Genomic DNA, 19,092 nt, shown 5'->3' with positions numbered 1-19,092 from the left:
ATCTCAGTCTCTCACTAAATGCTCTTCTGTGACTGGTCAAGCACACGATGGGAGAGTGGGAGGTATTGTGCAGCATTTTACTTATCTTGGACAACAATCTGTGGTTACATTTTTTTAGTGGGTGGAAGAATAATAGAATCCTCCAGAAAAAGGAGCACAGATATACTGGGCATAATTAAATGCACTGTACTAGATTAGACTGAGGTCGCTATCCAGGACATAAGATAAGCTTTATTAGTCCCAGAGCTGGGAAATTCACCTTGTTACAGCAGCAACGTGGACAGAGCAGGATTAAATAAATGCCAAAAAAATAACAGCAATATTACTCTGATTAAATAAATGAAATAGATATAAAAATACGTTTGACTAGTAGCGACAAAAAGAGAATGTTTAATAGTGAGACGTTGGATGGTTTTTGATTGATTGATTGATTGATTGATTGATTGATTGAATGCTTTATTGGCCATATGCAGGTTGCCCCGCAGAGAAATAGGACCCCCCCCCCCCGACTTACACACACAACAAAGACATCACATGGGAATACAGTCGGAGATCGGCAGCGTTGCAGAGAAAACACTGAAAAATTACACAACAATGGGAAAAAGTACAAGAGGAAAAAAAGAGACCTCTTCACACGCTGGGCACCTATGGGAGGACAGCATGAGAACAGGAAACAAAAAAAACTCCTCTGCACAGAGAGCACATTAATGTCCACATCACAACATTAGAGCACGTGACTAGCCACAGGGGTGGATAGGGGGGTGGGAGGTAATCCGAAGGAACACAGCAGTCGTCCTACACAGCGCTACCATTTCAGCACGGCACGCAGACCCGCCGTCTCCCCCCGCAGGAAACAAGCATCGAAGGCGTTTGGAAAGGGAGGGGGATGAGTGCGTGCTTATCAGTGTAAGTGTAAGTGTGTGCGTGTCCATAGTTCAGCTGAGACAGTGTCCTTCGCCCTATCAGGCTAAGTAAACAGTCTTCCAGCCAACCCAGGTGGCCTTGCATGGGATGGGAAGAATAGTCATCACACAGTCGTTATCAGGGAGTTGTTTTGGTGGGCTCCAGCCTTGGGCCTGAGCAGCTGGCGCCGTGGTGTCCATATGTTGAATATTGTTGATTTCTCCTTTATGCGAGCAGCGAATTTAGCACTCTGACACTGGTCTCTCGATCTCCCGTTGGAGAGCCGCGAGCCTCCCCATGATGGTATCAAACTTCTGTTCCGTGGTGTTGTCATTCTTTTGATTCTGAGACCTCACTGCAGTGAGCCGTTCTGCGATGTGTTCCAACTTTCGCTCAAGGGTGACATTGTGAGCAGGCCCCTCTCTGATGTATCCCATCATACGCTCAATGGTGTTAGTTTGAGTCTTCACGGCAGCTGTAAGCGTCTCCAAGGTGTTAACCATGCTGCGTTCGTTGTGAGAGGTCGCGCCTCGTCCCGTCGCTTCAATTCCAGCGGTCAGCCTTGGGGGGGTTTGAACAGCTGGTTCCGCTCTCTTATTTCTCCGATAGGTCAGGGCCAAGCCAGCTCCGATCAGCAAGAACCCTGTTATCATGGTTCCGAACAGGTAGATGTCTTCAGCGTCCTCGATAGACAGTCCCGCCAGGCACAAGATCCTCCAGGTCTGCCACCCATCCATCGTGTATCTGGCAGGGAAAGTCCCTCCAGGGCACTCAGGCTCTCCCGAGCCCAGACTTCTCGTTGAGAAGAGGGTGTCAATAGCATTCAGAGACCAGTTGATCAAATCCATAATTCTCTTTTAGGTTTTAGAGAACGACAGTGAGAGACTGTTCCAGGGAAAGTAATGCACACGAGACAAGACAAGGACACAAGAGGCTAAGCAGGGAAGATAAGGGGAAGGAGGAGAGGAGAAAAGTGCGACCGCCTTCACCAAGAGCCAAGTATTAGCAGGTATTGAGTATTGCACATTGAGATACTTAGTGATCAGTTGGTGGATGTGTGTATTCACGTGTTCATTCGCTGTTGTTGTTTATAGTAGAGTCGGTAACTGTAGCTGGAAGGAAACGGACTGATGCAGACTAAGAGATCAGGGCCAAAGTGTGGAAGTGAGCTGCCGTAAGGTGACTAACTAATGGTGATTTCTGATATACAACAACGTGAGTGAAACTCGAGGCCGCTGTGCTTTGGTTAGAAGTGAGCAGCTCTCACAGAAGTCTCGCTGCACCGTGGGCGTCCAGCTGCATCGGTGTGTTTGCTGGGAGTTCGCGGCGTCACTTTGTCCCACAGCTGCGCTCACCAGATGCTGCTTTTAAGTCGGAGTGCGCGAACGAACATGTGTCTGAGCTGGAAAAGGGCTTTTCACGGAGCTGTGCTGCGGCTCCTTTGTTTTAGGAAAGAAAAGAGCGCAAAAAGCCGCCGAGCAGTGCTGAGCTCCGCACTGAGTCGCTGAGCTTTGGAGGCTCCACAAAGCAAGAGCAGAGAGCACCAGAGCCCGACACGAGTCCGCTGTGGACTGCTCCACTGTCGGCCTGCAGTGCTGCTCACACACTCACTTTGAGCTCTTTGATCCCGAGACACGAAACACAAACTGAAGCATTGCGTGGCGCACGCGAGAGTGGCGCGCGCTACATTCACTCTCCACGGTTCTCATGGTGCGTTTAAGTGCAGTGTGACGCTTCCGAGTTGCCATCACTGCACCGTGACTCGATCAGAAGGAAAGAGGAAAATGTCAGAGGAAGCACCCGCACCTGCTGCTGCCGCCGCCCCGGCCAAGGCGGCCAAGAAGAAGACGACGGCTTCCAAGCCGAAGAAGGTGGGCCCCAGCGTGGGCGAGTTGATCGTGAAAGCCATGGCCGCTTCCAAGGAGCGCAGCGGCGTGTCCACAGTCGCTCTCAAGAAGGCTCTGGCTGCCGGAGGCTACGATGTGGACAAGAACAAGGCCCGCGTCAAGACCGCCATCAAGAGCCTGGTGGCCAAGGGCACTCTGGTGCAGACCAAGGGCACCGGGGCCTCCGGATCCTTCAAGATGAACAAGAAGGCTACCGAGAGCAAAGCCAAGAAGCCCGCAAAGAAAGCCGCTCCCAAAGCCAAGAAGCCCGCCGCTGCCAAAGCCAAGAAGCCGGCAGCAGCCGCTAAAAAGTCCCCCAAGAAGCCAGCGGCAGCCAAGAAGCCCGCAGCCGCTAAGAAGTCCCCCAAGAAGGCCAAGAAGCCCGCTGTGGCGGCCAAGAAGCCCACCGAGAGCCCCAAGAAGGTCACCAAGAAGCCTCCCGCAGCCAAGAAAGCCCCCGCCAAGAAGGCCGCCAAACCCAAAGCCAAGAAGGCGGCCACGCATAATAGCATTATTGTCAAAGCAAGATAAGATACTTTTTGGGTTTGTTTTTTTCTCATAACACTTGCAGCTTGTATTACTATCATGGCTCACATTTCACAATCAGAAACAGTTTTATTGCCAAATTGGGGGGGGGGGGGGGGGGGGGGGTTATGACATTAGGAAATTGCTGCCATACTTGGTGCAAAACAACCCTTAAAAATTAAAAGTGCTCAGGAGGTGTGTGTGTGTGTGTGTGTGTGTGTGTACATGTGCGCAGGTGATGATCAGCGCCACAATGGAACAGATGCAGAGAACACAGTATAGGGTCACGTGTTTGTGGTGGGAACAGTCATATGTACACGAGTGCTGTGTCTTCAGAAATCTACAACTATGTTTACAGTCACACCTTCATAGTCAATACATCAAACCACTTCTTATCTCTTACTATGAAGCATTATAATACAAGAAACCTTTAAAAGTCATCACCTACATCTTTTTTTTTTTTAATAAACAACAAATATGACTGGAAATAAATTAATAGATGCATGTTATTATCATCTACGTATGGAATATTTTTCCCTTCTATTTTTATTTCTAAACAGCTGTTTTAGTGGAAACACACTGTATATTTTAAGAATACCGAGCCAATATAATCAAATTAAATGCTCCACTCTACAACCCGACCTGACTAAATCTAGGCCAGTTGAACTGATATTAGGTGATTTCAAGCACACACTTTACTCCAAGCTGAACCCATGCAGCTATTTGTTGTCGCATGTATTTATTTCATGACTAATGTCATGACCATTTTGATTAATGCACATTTCAACAAATGGGCTTCCTTGGCGTTAAGGATGCGGGGGAATTCCCATTATTTCAAAATATAGACACAAAAACCTAAGCCTAGACGGAAGTGACTTTCCAAAATTTCCCAAATTCAGCAGCAGCGCTGAACACGTCGCAAATGGCTCCACATTTTCCTCCCTCTGCACCTGGATAGTTCCTGCAGCACCAGAGTACGTCCACCACACGTCCCCCTCCCCCTCTTCTGTGTTATGGCTTTTGCGTTTGACAAAGTTTGTGGTCTTGCCTCATGTGTCATGAACAATGTTCCCTCTAAGCTGCGCGCATGCGTAATTGCGCACTGCTGGCACAGTCTCTGCGCACAGAAAATCTGCGTTGCGCACAAAAAAAATCTAACCTGAATTGAAATTAAAATTAAAACTTTAACAATTCTGTTTTGCAGTGTTAGTCAGTAAGTGACTGGCTGCTCCCGTATGGGATTAGAACAATGCCACCTTATCCCATAGTCCAGCCGATAATGTGATTCACATTCGTATATACGCAGCTAATCAACGTTGTTGACAGGCTATGACAGCGTCCTTATGTGCTGACACCGGTGTTTTAGCTAGCAAAGCGGCGTGGCTGATGTGGAGTGAAGCCACGGTCATGACAACATGTACAATCTTTGGAGATGTGAGCAGGACAGACGGAACAATTGGTGGAAAAAGTGTGGACTTTATACCAGTTTTTAAATTGTGTTGATCGGCCACATAAAACCAGAGTTATGATAAAAAATATCTGCAATGTTTGGTTTTCTTCCTGAATACTGTCGTTGTTTATATTTACTGCGGGAAGAAACGGTAAAAACGGCGTTTTATAAGGAAAACACTCGAAAGCCTGTGAGCAAAAACAAAACACCCCCCCCCCCCCTTTCCTATTGGTCAAAAAATGTACCGTGTCAACCAATGAAAAAATGATATGGCAACAGTTGTTTAGGAAGGGGAAAAGTTTTAGGAATGTTTTGAGATGTGAGAGATTTGCGATGTTTAGCGCAAATCTTGTGTAGTTAGTGTGTAGTGTAGTCAATAGTTTTGTTGTGTGTGTCAGAACAACGAGGCGACTGCTGAATGTTACAGGTGTTACAGCAGTGATACATCTCCTGCTGTCAGGCCTGCAGGTATCAGGCTGTTGTTCTCCTTCATCTCATAGTGGACAGAAATTATTTTTTGGAGTGGCACAAATAATTTGTGTGGATTCAGATTTGATGCAGAACAGCTGATTGTTCTGTAGAAAGTTTGAAATGTTTATTTTAAAAAAACGCCTTGGCTGCATTTTTAGATAAACAGCTGCAAAAAAATTTGCAAATCTCAGTTACTTTTTTGAAGAAGTAACTATATAATTAATTGCCCAACATTGGTCATTGTATGCTGTATTTTGCAGACAGAGAGTTACAGGACTCTCTCCCAGACCACAGACTCATAATACAAGTCAGAGCTTTATATTAAAAAAACAAAAAGTTGTGTTTTCAAAGTTGGAGTTCAAGTTATTTTTACTTCCAATTGTGTTAGCATACTACACAGGTCATGAACAAGATTTTTTTTTAATTTTCATTGTAAGTGGGGCTAAAGCACTTAATTAAAAGTAGTCTAACATAAATGTAAATGCTGTAATTTGATTACTTTATTAAACCATGTAACTTGGATGGATTTGATGCCTGCGTGACCACAGTGCACACGTCTGCTGTTGCTCACAGTGGTCCAAGTGTCCGCTCAGGGAGTTTGTGTGTTCGCTCAGACACATGAAAAATTAGAGGGAACATTGGTCATGAACCACGTCGTGTCTGTTTCCACGAGCTTAGGATCTGCTTTTAATGTCAACCATGATGCATTTCTACGGCCGTAGTTAGCATGTCAGTAATGAGTAGCTCCGAATTGTTAAGACCGTAAAAATGTGATGTAGTCAGTTGTGTTGAACGTGATCTTTTGACCTGAGCAAGTTTGTTAGAATAAAGTGACAGATTTCTGAAAGATACAAGCTAACAGAGGTCAAAAAGGCACGGGCATCGGTCACGCTGCGAGAGAGACTGCAAGTGGTTTTGATCCAAGAAGAAGTGTTCAGTATTACATGAGTTGCTGAAAAGAAATATTTTCTGGAATCATTTTGAAAGAGTAATAAGAGGTAAGTAACTAAAAGGTAATGATTATACATACACACACACGGAAGTCGGCGAGAATAAGGTAATACTACATTTCCATATACACAAGGATGTTTGCTCAGAAAGAAGTGTGTGGCTCTGAAAAGAGCCTTTGTTTATTTGTTTCGTGCGTGAAGCAGAGGCTTTGGCATTTACTTGGCCTTGACAGGCTTCTCGGTCTTCTTGGGCAGCAGCACGGCCTGGATGTTGGGCAGCACACCACCCTGGGCGATGGTGACTCCGCCAAGGAGCTTGTTGAGCTCCTCGTCGTTGCGCACAGCCAGCTGCAGGTGACGTGGGATGATACGAGTCTTCTTGTTGTCGCGGGCTGCGTTGCCAGCCAGCTCGAGGATCTCAGCAGTCAGGTACTCAAGCACAGCTGCCAGGTAGACGGGGACGCCGGCACCCACGCGCTGCGCATAGTTGCCTTTGCGCAGCAGTCTGTGGACACGACCCACGTGGAACTGGAGCCCGGCACGGGATGAACGGGTCTTAGCCTTAGCTCTGGCTTTGTCTCCGGTTTTGCTTTTTTTTTTTTTTTTTTCCTCATGGATTTTATTATAAAAAGAAATGCAGTTACGTTTCTCATGTTTCCTGTAAAGACTGAATTTGAAAGGTTTGAAAGTATTTAAATGTCTCCTGTTGAAGTGAAACACCTTTTTTATTGTTGTTCTACATTTTATGGACATGCAGTTTCAAAACAATGTGTTAACATTAACTTTTACAAAATACTGTACAGTTTCTCCAGCACTTCTTTCCAAAACACAAAACTTGAGTGAATGTGGGATTTTATATTTTACTGAGTAGCTGCTCTAGTAGAGTCCTTGGGGAGAGTTTAGGGGAATCTGCCGGGACTGAAAAGGTCACTGTCCCAAGAAGGAAGCCATGGGATCATCTGGCCTGCTGCGTTTCATGCGGAAGGCCTCCATTGTTACGGCCCTAGCAGGGCCTCTCTCTCTCTCCTGAAGGTGCCTGTATGGGCATGTCCCACTACCTCCTCTGCCTGAGGTGCCACCTTTCCCTCCTGTACAGCTGACTCCCATCAGCAATTAAAGGTATTTAAGCCCAGAGCAGGGTGAGCTCTGGACCAGAGTGCCATTTGTGTGGGTACAGCTAGTGAGCTGAGTGGTTTTTCGGTGTTTCCAGCTGGTGAGCTGTGTTTTGTGGTTTTCAGCTAGTGAGCTGCGTTTTCCTTTTGACTTTTTGCATTACTGACCAACGCCTGAGTTTTGTTTGTGTTACTTTTATGGTGATAGCGGCTTGTCCGTCTCTTTTAGTTGAACTTCTTCAATAAAATTGTTTTATTCAATTGTTTCGCCTCCTTGACTCCTTTTTCTGACCCGGTCACTTTTGTTACTTCCCCCTCCCCGCCTAGACCCCCCCCCCAGGGGACCGTAACAAGTGGGGGCTCGTCCGGGATAATTGAACAAGGAGTTCTGTGCTGGATTTGGTTTTTGTTGTTTATCTCGCTTTGGCACCTTTTAGAGATTCCTAACTTCCCAGTTAAGGTAGGTGAGTGTCCAGCTGAGCTTTTTAAGTTCCTCCTTCGGGCACTCTTTTGTTATTTTGCCTTTGTTATTTTTGGAGTAATCCTGGGTGGGGATTAATTCTCTGTTGGGGGTAGGCAATTCAGGGCTCCGGTCGCTGAAGTTCTGCCTTTAAAGTTGCCTCGAGCCCAGCACGCTCCGGAAGATAGGCAGGGCAAGGTTTTGGAACTGGGTAAGTTGTTTTTGTTAACGGGTGCGTGGCGAGAGGTAAGTTGGTCAGCTAAAGTAAGTTGTGTAGTTGGCTGTTAATTGTCTTAATTAAGGGTGTGTTTTCTAACCCTTCACCATCCCCAAAATGGATGACACAGCTGCTAGTGTACAGGTGTCTAGAGGCTCGTTTGTGAGCAATAATATTCACCTGGTTCCAGTCTTCTGCGAATCCAGTGTTCACAGCTTTTTCAGTGTATTCGAACGCCTAGCAACTGCACTGCAGTGGCCTCAAGATGTGTGGGGGGTGATGTTGCTGTGTAGGTTGACAGGTAAGGCTCAAGAAGCTTGTTCTGTTCTGTCTGGGCAGGATGGCCTAGTTTATGGAAAGATCAAAAGTGCCGTCCTCCAAGCCTATGAACTGGTACCTGAGGCCTATAGGCAGCATTTTCGAGGGTTGGAGTTGGCACAGGGACAGTCCTATCTTGACTTCGCTAGGGAGAAGGCAAAGCTCTTTGATAGGTGGTGTTCTGCAAGCCAGGTTAATGATGTGGGGTCCATACGTGAGCTTATGCTGGTGGAGGACTTTAAAAACTCTGTTCCTAAGTCTGTTGCCCTTTATTTAAGTGAACAGAGGGCTACAACTTTACAGCAAGCTGCCACCCTGGCAGATGAGTTTAAGCTGACTCATAAAGCAAGTGCTGTCGGATAGGATATCCATCTGCACTATAGCGCATCCTGGACAGGTAAGAGTGGGCCAGCTAATAAGGAAAATGCAGTTATGGTTTTAAGACCTAGGCCCAAACTGTGTTTTTTCTGTCACAAGCCTGGCCATGTGGTTGCCAATTGTGTCAAACTGGCACTCAAACAGAAAGCCCACTCAACACAAAAGGGGCCTGTTTTGAGAAAAGTCAGTCGTGGCTCTCAAACTGACAAGCTTGCCAGGCCTACTGAAAGGCTAAACCTGGAGCACAATTGCTCGGTAGCACCCCGTAATCAGGGTACGAGGCCAACTAACCCTGAGCTGCCCCTGGTTGACCCTTTCTCCGGTTCATGTTCAAAACCACCCTTCAGATCTGCACCCCTTGCTAACAAGTATGTCTGTGTTTCAGTGAAGCCCGCTAGCTGCCTGCTGGGTTCTCCACACGTGATAGTTCGAAGCCCTGGCTATCCCATGGGACACTGTTTCGAGGGTTTGGGGCCACTCTCTGGGAATGTTGTGAACCCACTGAGATGGGATTGGCAGTTTCCGCAGGCAATGCCTAACCGGTGCTATGGGGTTTGGTAGGTGGAAAACCTGCAATTTCTTCATGAAACGGCTATGGAGTCACTTTGTGTTATCGTAAATTTGACAAACCATGGGTTTGCATTTATGGGAGGGGGTGTTACGGCCCTAGCAGGGCCTCTCTCTCTCTCCTGAAGGTGCCTGTGTGGGCATGTCCCACTTACTCCTCTGCCTGAGGTGCCACCTTTCCCTCCTGTACAGCTGACTCCCATCAGCAATTAAAGGTATTTAAGCCCAGAGCAGGGTGAGCTCTGGGCCAGAGTGCCATTTGTGTGGGTACAGCTAGTGAGCTGAGTGGTTTTTCGGTGTTTCCAGCTGGTGAGCTGTGTTTTGTGGTTTTCAGCTAGTGAGCTGCGTTTTCCTTTTGACTTTTTGCATTACTGACCAACGCCTGAGTTTTGTTTGTGTTACTTTTATGGTGATAGCGGCTTGTCCGTCTCTTTTAGTTGAATTACTTCAATAAAACTGTTTTATTTAACTTTTCGCCTCCTTGATTCCTTTTTCTGACCCGGTCACTTTTGTTACTTCCCCCTCACCGCCTAGACCCCCCCAGGGGAACGTAACACCATCTCCTCCTCAGTGGGCGCCTTTACTTCAAACAAGCTGTTGTACGGCCTCTTCCCCTCATCCAGCTGCATTAGCATCTCCACCTGCTTCACCTGCTTCACCCGCTTGTCCTCTGCTTCTAGAGCCTTCTTCAGCTTTTCCTTCTTCTTCTCCTCATCCTCCGAATCACTGCTGTCGGAGTCGAGCTTCTTGTTCTTTCTGTTCTTCTCTTTCATCTTATCTTGATGCATTTCTAGCAGAGTCTTGGGCTGTTCCTCCTCCTGTGGCTCAGTTATTGCCTCTTCAAATGGAGTGCACTCTGAGTTGTTAATTCCAATTCCAGCTGATCCTGTGCAGTAACTCTGTTTGACCATGGAGTGGCAACACTTGTACCCCTAGAAGCCGTCTTTCCAGTAGGAACCCCAAATACAAGTGTGGTTGTTGATGAGCACGTCCTCCTCATATTTGGAGCGAGCGACAGCCTTTTCGAGTCCTTTCAGCACAGCGCCGTGACGCAAATACTCCACGTAGTCCTCCGTCAGGGCACACAGCAACTCCCGCGGTGGTGCATCCAAATGCCAGGGTAAATGCCACCCGGGGGATTAATAAAGTTTTATTTTATCTAATCTAATCTAATAACTTTAATCTCAGCCAAACCGATTTACTTACGAACAAACAAAACACTGAAAAAAGCCCAACAATAACATTTTTAGGTTGTCTAAGTGACTTATATATTACGTTTAACCCGAGCAGCGAAAGTCCGCGGTGATCTGAAAATGATGTGCCGGGAGTTGTGCCGTTCTCAGCCGCATCACTAACCCTCGAGCTCCCGGTTAGCTGTCGAGCTGGTGGGTAGCAGACATCTCCGAAAACGTCGAAGCACTTTTGCAAATATGCGATATCTTGATAAACCGAGCAGATATTTGATGTTTACACAGCTACTTTCTCGCCTGAAAATATGTTAAAAGTTTATTTGGTGACCCAGAAAGATTAGTATGAGTAATTTTAAAACTTAGTAGCGTTGCTGGAAACTGGAGTTTGGCTGGGCGCTATGAATTCTGGGATATGGTAGGCCACGAAGGACACACCCGACCCATCCTTCAAATTCGGGGAAAAGGAGGACGCATTTGTCGGCTGCATTCGGAGGAGTCTACGAATTTGGACAGCCTTCGGCGCGTCGCTGTGACGTAATCAGTCTACAAATGTGGCCTCAGGAGGATGCAGCCCATGAATTTGGACACGACCAAAGAGAGAAAGAATGGCAAGAACCAAGCAGACCGCTTGCAAATCCACTGGCGGCAAAGCCCCCAGAAAGCAGCTGGCCACCAAGGCCGCTCGTAAGAGCGCCCCGGCCACCAGAGGCGTCAAGAAACCTCACCGTTACAGGCCCGGCACCGTGGCTCTGCGCGAGATCCGCCGTTACCAGAAGTCCACCGAGCTGCTCATTCGCAAGCTGCCCTTCCAGCGCCTGGTCCGCGAGATCGCTCAGGATTTCAAGACCGACTTGCGCTTCCAGAGCTCAGCTGTCATGGCTCTGCAGGAGGCCAGCGAGGCTTACCTGGTCGGACTCTTCGAGGACACCAACCTGTGCGCCATCCACGCCAAGAGGGTCACCATCATGCCCAAAGACATTCAACTGGCTCGCCGCATCCGCGGAGAGAGGGCTTAAGCTGTCTGCACGCCCTCCTACAAACAACGGCTCTTTTCAGAGCCAACACACTCACACCGAGAGCGCGCTCCTTTCTTACAATAACATTAACCTCATACAAGACAGTACAAGACAGTTTTTTTTTTTATATAATAGAAGCCATATGCTTGGCATGAAGGTGGCATCCAGTAACTTGATCTAAGCACCAGTACTTCCAATTCTTTCCTGCTACACATAAGTTTACATTACTTACAGTAGAAGAAGACTGTGACACCCCTGCTCTAAAGTACCTTTAGAGTTGTTTAAATTGGCTATAAACTATGAATGTACATAACAATAAGCCTAACATGGATCAGATATTTTTCACAGTTCATGTTCAGTTCACAGGTGCATATTTTTTTTTCACTCCCCAAAGATGTATAAAAAACTAACAATTTAACACAATTCTTTGAACTAACTTTGAGCATGGAAACACAGCATCGTCTTGTTCCGCTGGCGTTGATCCAATACCTAGGCCACATCGCTGATGTTGGATTGAAGCTGACTTTTGGGAACTCTGTTAAACTAATCTCACTGCACAAACTGTGTTCAGACTTTGACACTAACATTGATAACATACAGAAAAATTATACTGTGAAGCTGTCCAGATCAGTCCAGTCAAGTAGAGATCATAGATATAGTGCTCCCACAGTATGACTCCCCGCCGCTTTCAAGTCAGAAAATATAGTATTGACATTCTGAATAATCTGTTGCGATCATCTGTGAATGCTATTGCATGTACTAAAGCCAATATAAACACACTTCTAAAACTACATTGATTCTGGAAGTATGGACGTTCTGGTATTCAGAGTTTCAAGGTAAAACCTCATTAACAACCTATTTGATCTGGGGACAACTAATAATATTTCATGGCATGACCTTCCCCCCCTATCTGGCTCTGTTGGAGGCACCACTGGTTATTGGCCTTTAATAAAGATATTAACTGGATATAAACTGTTGGATTGTCTCTGTGACACATGTAGTACTCAATCTCATATCGTGTACAGTACACAGCTACTGCACCCCAGGAACAGTCATGCTGTTCCTCATTTCCGCCAAAGGCCAGTAGATGGGGTAGTTGCAAGCACTCCTGTTTTCTTTTACGTCCACAAATCAGATGTAAATTCAGGAGTCCTTCAAGCAACCCCTCACATTTGTTTCTGTCTGTTAGTTATGGTTTTTTTTTCTCTTAGTCTCGATACTACGAAGAAAAGAACCTGTCAAAATGAGTGGGCGCGGAAAGACCGGAGTAATTGGTTATTAGTTATGTAATCATGCCCCCGTATGCCCCATTATCGTTTGCTTCAAACTTCAGCAATTTATGGGTGAGACTTAAGTACATCGGAGACGGGGACCCCCCGACCCGTGATTATGTTGCTGAAGAGCTGATATTGCAAACATCATGGCTGAATGTGCAGGACATATACTCCTTCATTGCTCTCCCCAGTAAACGGGATTTTGAGCTGTGTTTCACCGAAGAGGCGCCCTTACGTCGCTTCTTAGAGATCTCTCTTTCCAACGCATCACATCCAAAATGGAAAGACTGGCAAGTGGAGTCTTCTGTCCAGGTAGAGGTAGTGACTCTTGTTGTTAAGTTCTGGACTGGAAGGATTCCAGACCAAGATATCGAGTTATATCTTAAAAGGTATTGCGAGATTCTTCAACCCCCAGTCAAGCCAGTGGATAAATTCGGATTCTGGTATGGAGTCCGAAAATACAAAGTTCGGATGCGTAGAGACGAAGCTGGACATATAATCTCTATCCCTAATTCCATCTCGTTGGGCCCCTACAATGGCAGGATTATTTATCCGGGCCAATCGGTGAGGTGTTTCATCTGCCAAGGTCCAGACCACCAGGCGAGAGAATGCCCCACTGTCAAATGTTGGAAATGTGGTGAGTTGGGCCACAAGGCTAAAATTTGCCAAAACGAAAGTGAGTGCTCCCTCTGTGGTGCGAAAGGGCACACCTTCTTTAAATGCCCCAAGTCCTACGTGAATATACTTAAATCTTCCCAACAACCTCGACCTTCTGCCACCATGGATTTCCCTTCTTTGGTGGATCCTTCCCAAGTCTTGGATCCCCCCGTGAGTGACCAGGTGAGAGAGCCCCCTCCCTCTACTCCCCCCCACCTTCCTCCGACGGCTGCCTCACTGTCACTCCCAGTTTCGCTTGGATTGGACAATCCACAAGTGGATGATCAGGATACCCAGTCTAGCCCTGTTCAAAATGAGTTACCATCTCCACTGTCTCAGTCAAGTAAAAAAAGTGACGAGAGTGATGAAGAGCTAGATGGTAACCTAATCATAGAGACATCGGATGGTGAGAATGAAAGCGATAGTGATGACGAAGAAATTGACAGCGAGCAGACACCTGATGACGACGGAGATAGCGAGGACCATGGATCCTTCCCTCTCTCAGAGGCGGCATCTCTGGCTCTTGCTTCGCTGCCCGGGGAAACGAAAGTAAAACGGAAGACCTTCTTTAGTGGAAGTCACCCAGCCCTCAACGAGCTCGTCAACGAGGATACGAGAGGAAGCAGAAAAAGGAGCGTTTCTGCTTCTAGCTCTGGAAGAGATAAGCGGAAGGATAATAGACCAAGTCCTCCGTGAGTAATATTTCTGAGATGGTCTCTCCTTTAGTCAACCTATGAGTAACATCAAAATAATAACATTTAATGTCAGAGGTCTCCAATCAGATAAGAGCAGGAAAAGGAAGGTTGATTTCTTAAAAAGACTTGATTATGATATTTTGTGCCTTCAAGAGATGAGATTAAAGACACACGTAGATGTATGTGAATTAAATAAAATGTGGAACACTGCCCATTCAATAATATCGATAGGGGAAGACAGCTCTGACGGAGTGGGTATTTTCTTTAAAAAAGATGCGGTGAATATAATCAAAAGAAGAGACATAATACCGGGACGACTCCTCCTTGTTGATTGCTGTTATTACGGGCAAAGGTTGCGTATTATTAATCTTTATAATGCACCCGAACGAACGAAAAAGATACAATTGTTGAAAAAATTGAAGTATTTATTAGAGATTGGTTTTAATATAATTATATGTGGAGATTTTAACATTGTTACTGAAGCAACTGATAGAATATCCAAGGTTGAATTTAGAGAACTGCGGGAAAGCAAATTATTGGTTAAAATTTGTAAGGAAGCAGCACTCCGTGATTTATACAGGCACTTGCATCCACATACCGTCCACTACACTAGATTCGATTCGTTAACTAAAACAAGGATTGATAGATTCTACATATCACATAATGTTCAAGGTCTGAAATATGACACTCTTTTAACAGACTTTTCTGATCATATGGTGGTTATGGCAACAGTGTCGTGTTGTCCCCATGAATTTTTGAACTATTGGAAATTGAATACATCCTTGTTAGCAGACGAGTTGCTTGTGTCCGAAGTTAAATCTGAAATTAGGAAAATATTACATCTTACGATTTTTACTACTTCTTTCTCGGAACTTTGGGAGCTTCTTAAACGACGTATGTGTCAATTTTTTAAATTTAAAGCGAGAGAATTAAATCATGCAAAGAATGTAAAATATAACGAAGATGTGAGTAGATATATATATTTAAGAAATAAGAAGGAGAAGGAAGAGGAGGAGGAAAATCAAATGATGTCTCTTAAAGAGGACATTGATCGAGTCAATAGAGAAGTTTTATTTAATATGTTGCGACGTACTGACTTTCACGGGAACAGCGATTATATGATTTTAATAATCAAAAGAAAAGTCGAAATGATTTTATTGTCTCAATTAAGGATAAACATGGAAAGTCAGTTTTTAAAGAAGAGGGGAAAAGACAAGTAATTAGAGATTATTGTTCGGAGATGTTTTCATCCATAGTTACAAACAGCGACGCTATTAACAATTTTTTGAGTGAGGTTGAACCATTAGATTCTGTCATTTATGAAACTTTGATTGGAAAAATTAAAAGAGAGGAAGTGGAGTCAGTAATTAACCAACTTAGTACCGATAAAACACCTGGTCTGGATGGACTCCCCTCTGAATTTTACAAAATTGTGAGTAAAGAACTGTCTGAATTATTAACTCAGTATTTTAATGAAGGAATAGAAAGAAAAACAATGGGTAAATCGTTTTATGAGGGAGTTATGTGTTTATTATATAAGAAAGGTGATAGAGAAGATATTAACAATTATAGGCAACTGACAATAATGAATGTAGATTATAAGATTTTTGCTAAAATAATTATGTCTAGACTAGAGGATGTATTAGATATTATCATTGAAAAAGAACAAACATGCGCAATTAAGGGACGATTGATGTGGGATAACTTAAGTATGTTAAGAGAGATTATTCATAATGGAAAGGATTCAGAACTCTGCATTTAAGGCTTAGATCAAAGGAGGGCTTTTGATTCTGTTTCCCACTCTTATTTATGGAAAGTAATGAAAGCTTATAATTTTCCGGACCAATTTATTTCTATTATCCAATTGATTTATAAAAAGTCCCTAGTGCAAGTTAAGTTAAATGGAAAGCTCTCATCCCCTTTTAGTGCTGAGTGCGGGGTTAAACAAGGATGTCCCTTGAGTGCTGCGTTATATGTCCTTGCAATTAATCCCTTATTGAAAAGGATAAATGATGATAAACGGATCAAGGGATACGTCCTTGATAAATCCCTTAAAATCGCAGCTTTGGCGTATGCAGATGACGTGACGGTGATAATTAGAAACCAAAACGAACTGTCTTCAGTTATGGAGATATTACACCATTACGAACAGGCATCAGGTGCCAAGCTGAACCAAGACAAAACTGAAGGGGTGTGGCTTGGACATCCGACCAGACAACCTAAAATGATGATCTCTCTTTGTAGGGAGATTAAAATTTTGGGTATATGGATTGATAATACTGACTCTAGTTTACTAAATTGGAATAAGAAAGAAAATGAAATTAAAATGGAAATTATGAAATGGGAAAACAAAGATACAAATTATAAAACACGTATTAATATTGTAAAAACACACATAATTTCGAAACTTCTTTTCCTTGCCGCAATTTTTCCTCCTCCGAGAACAACTGTAATGAAAATAAGTAAGATGTGCATTAAATTTATCTGGGGATCCAATCGAGAAGTGACTAAGAGAAAATTTATGTACAAGAGTAGGAAGCACGGGGGTTTGGGAGCCCCAGACTTAGAGATTGTTTTGCGAATTCCTTTTATAAAAATTACTCAAAGCGCAATTTCTCGGGGTGCCCCGTAGGTTCGAGGGAAGGAGCAATTGTGGCAAAAGAAAAGAGGCAGGGCCAGAGCGGGCGTTCCGTACCACAGACTTATGTTTGGTGACTTATCAAGTCAATGGGAACAATATAGTTTAAATATTCTCCAAGATAATACGAAAAATATCTATAAAAAAATTAATGAAACCAAAAATGAAGGTGTAATTCAATATAAGTATGCAAATGAAGATGAAAACCTTTCAATAGTTAAAAATATACAAGACAAATTATTATCTGAAAGCATGAGAGACGTGGTATGGCTCATCTCGCTCGGGCGCCTCCCCGTGAGAGCGGTGGTACAATGGAGTTGCTTTGTTACCACCATGAAATGTCCTATGACAGGCTGTGATGAAGATGAGACCCTAGAACATCTTCTATTGGATTGTTATAGGACAACTGAGATCAGGCAGAAGATGACAGAGATTGGCTATGATGTGGATGTTAATATTAAAGCAGTTAAATATGGTTTGTTTAAAGAAAAAATGTGTGACGACAAAAGGAGACTCTTTTGGTTAGTAATGTGTGTAATAAACACACATATTTGGAAAACTCGTACCAAAGGAGTACTTGAACAAAGGATGATAGGTAGTGATGTGGTGAGTAAACATATCATTACAGACCTGCGGAGAAGACGAACAATGGACCTGAAACTTGGGAAAGTTTTCCCCTGGAACGAATTAAAACTGTAAGTCTTGTGAACGTTGTGTGGACTCAGATGCTAGACTTTCCCCCTTGTTTCTCCTTTTTGTATGTGCTCATGGTTTTGTATATGTAATTGTATGTGTATGTGCATTTTATATGTAAACTTGTTTACTTTAAATAAAGTTAAAAAAAAAAAAAGAAAGGGAGGTTTTATGCGATACTACACAGAAATGGCGAGCGGTAAAAAGAGTATGCTGCTGTCCTCTTTAGCGGTCTATGGAGATGATTCGGAGCCTGACTCTGACCCTGAACAAGAAGAATCAGGGGGGCGTGTAGGAAGCCTTGTATATCGCTATGATGAGGATGACCTGAACCAAACTGTGGACCCAGAAGAAAAAGAGTCTGCAGATGAAGACGGCAGAGAAAACAACTCGGAAGTGGACGAATCTGACGAGGGGAGGGACGCAGATGACTTTGAGATCTCAGAAGCAGAAAAAAAGGACCCCAAGGAGCTAGTTGCTCCGTTTTCAGAAAAGGTGAGAAACATGTCACCTGACGAGATCAAGATCCCCCCCGAACCCCCCGGACGCTGCTCCAGCCATCTACAGGAGAAGATTCGGTATAAGAGGAAGCTCCATGGAGATTTTGACACAAACGCCCATATCCAGCAAAAGAAGAAATTTAGAAACCCAAGTATTTACGAGAAGCTCATTCAGTTCTGCGCCATAGATGAACTGGGAACCAACTACCCAAAAGATATGTTCGATCCTCATGCCTGGTCGGAAGACTCTTACTATGAAGCTCTCGCCAAAGCTCAGAAGGTGGAGATGGACAAACTGGAGAAAGCCATGAAGGAACGAACCAAGATTGAGTTTGTCACGGGGACTAAGAAGGGCACCAACCCCTCCAGCACAGCAGCCTCCACCACCAGCAACACCACAACTACATCCACAGATACCCAGAAGAGGAAAAGTAAGTGGGACTCTGCACTCCCTGTGACCCTGGCCCAAAAAAAGAAAGGGAGGTAAAGGACTCGGCAAAGGAGGCGCAAAGCGTCACCGTAAGGTGATAACATCCAGGGCATCACTAAGCCAGCTATCCGCCGCCTGGCTCGCCGTGGTGGTGTGAAGCGTATTTCTGGTCTGATCTACGAGGAGACCCGTGGCGTGTTGAAGGTGTTTCTGGAGAACGTCATCCGCGACGCCGTCACCTACACCGAGCACGCCAAGAGAAAGACCGTCACCGCCATGGATGTGGTGTACGCTCTCAAGAGACAGGGCCGCACTCTGTACGGCTTTGGTGGTTAAGCTTACTGCACTGACAACAACAACGGCAACAAAGGTCCTTTTCAGGGCCACCCATCTCCTCTGTAGAGCTGATCCTATCTCTTTTGTTTATGTCTAGTCAAGTTCTATCAAACTTCATTACTAAAAATGATCCATGTCTTTTGAATTGAAAAAAGAAAGAGAGTGAAATAGAAAACGAAGTAGCTAAATGGGACAATAAAAATACAAACTATAAAGCGCGTGTGAATATTGCGAAAACACACGTAGTCTCAAAGTTGTTGTTTCTGGCTACTGTCTTTCCCCCTCCTCACAAAACTGTTATTAAATTAAGTAAATTGTGTACCAAATTGATTTGGGGGACAAACCGCGAAGTAACACAGAGGAAATTAATGTATAAAGGAAAAGAAAATGGAGGATTAGGAGCGCCAGATCTTAGCATTATTTTGA

General features: G+C 44.6%; 2 protein-coding genes and 4 pseudogenes across 2 annotated transcripts; 4 read left to right on the top strand and 2 right to left on the bottom strand.

The window, feature by feature from the left end:
• Positions 1 to 2,687: 2,687 nt before the first annotated feature.
• Positions 2,688 to 3,320, top strand: LOC146667400 (histone H1.4 pseudogene; annotated as a pseudogene).
• Positions 3,321 to 6,303: 2,983 nt separating this feature from the next.
• Positions 6,304 to 7,178, bottom strand: LOC146667399 (histone H2A-like). The gene is made up of 2 exons (XM_085408392.1): positions 7,117 to 7,178; positions 6,304 to 6,774 (listed from the first exon to the last, which is right to left on the bottom strand). Exons 1-2 carry the CDS (start codon positions 7,176 to 7,178, stop codon positions 6,402 to 6,404), a joined length of 435 nt encoding a protein of 144 aa, XP_085264518.1. The 3' UTR covers positions 6,304 to 6,401.
• Positions 7,179 to 9,752: 2,574 nt separating this feature from the next.
• Positions 9,753 to 10,349, bottom strand: LOC146667398 (pre-mRNA-splicing factor SLU7 pseudogene; annotated as a pseudogene).
• Positions 10,350 to 11,032: 683 nt separating this feature from the next.
• On the top strand, positions 11,033 to 11,455 carry LOC146667397 (histone H3-like). Its single transcript, XM_085408458.1, has one exon. It carries the CDS (start codon positions 11,033 to 11,035, stop codon positions 11,441 to 11,443), a length of 411 nt encoding a protein of 136 aa, XP_085264584.1. The 3' UTR covers positions 11,444 to 11,455.
• Positions 11,456 to 17,571: 6,116 nt separating this feature from the next.
• LOC146667396 (SAP30-binding protein pseudogene) lies at positions 17,572 to 18,366 on the top strand (annotated as a pseudogene).
• Positions 18,367 to 18,373: 7 nt separating this feature from the next.
• On the top strand, positions 18,374 to 18,675 carry LOC146667395 (histone H4-like; annotated as a pseudogene).
• Positions 18,676 to 19,092: the final 417 nt, after the last annotated feature.

The sequence above is a fragment of the Rhamphochromis longiceps genome, linkage group LG6, assembly GCF_057381845.1.
Source record: "Rhamphochromis longiceps isolate RC_006_pf linkage group LG6, R_longiceps_female_GT1.1, whole genome shotgun sequence".
NCBI classification, from domain to species: domain Eukaryota; kingdom Metazoa; phylum Chordata; class Actinopteri; order Cichliformes; family Cichlidae; genus Rhamphochromis; species Rhamphochromis longiceps.
The sequence above is the reverse complement of the archived record's forward strand: the minus strand, read 5'-3'. Positions and strand labels throughout refer to the sequence as shown.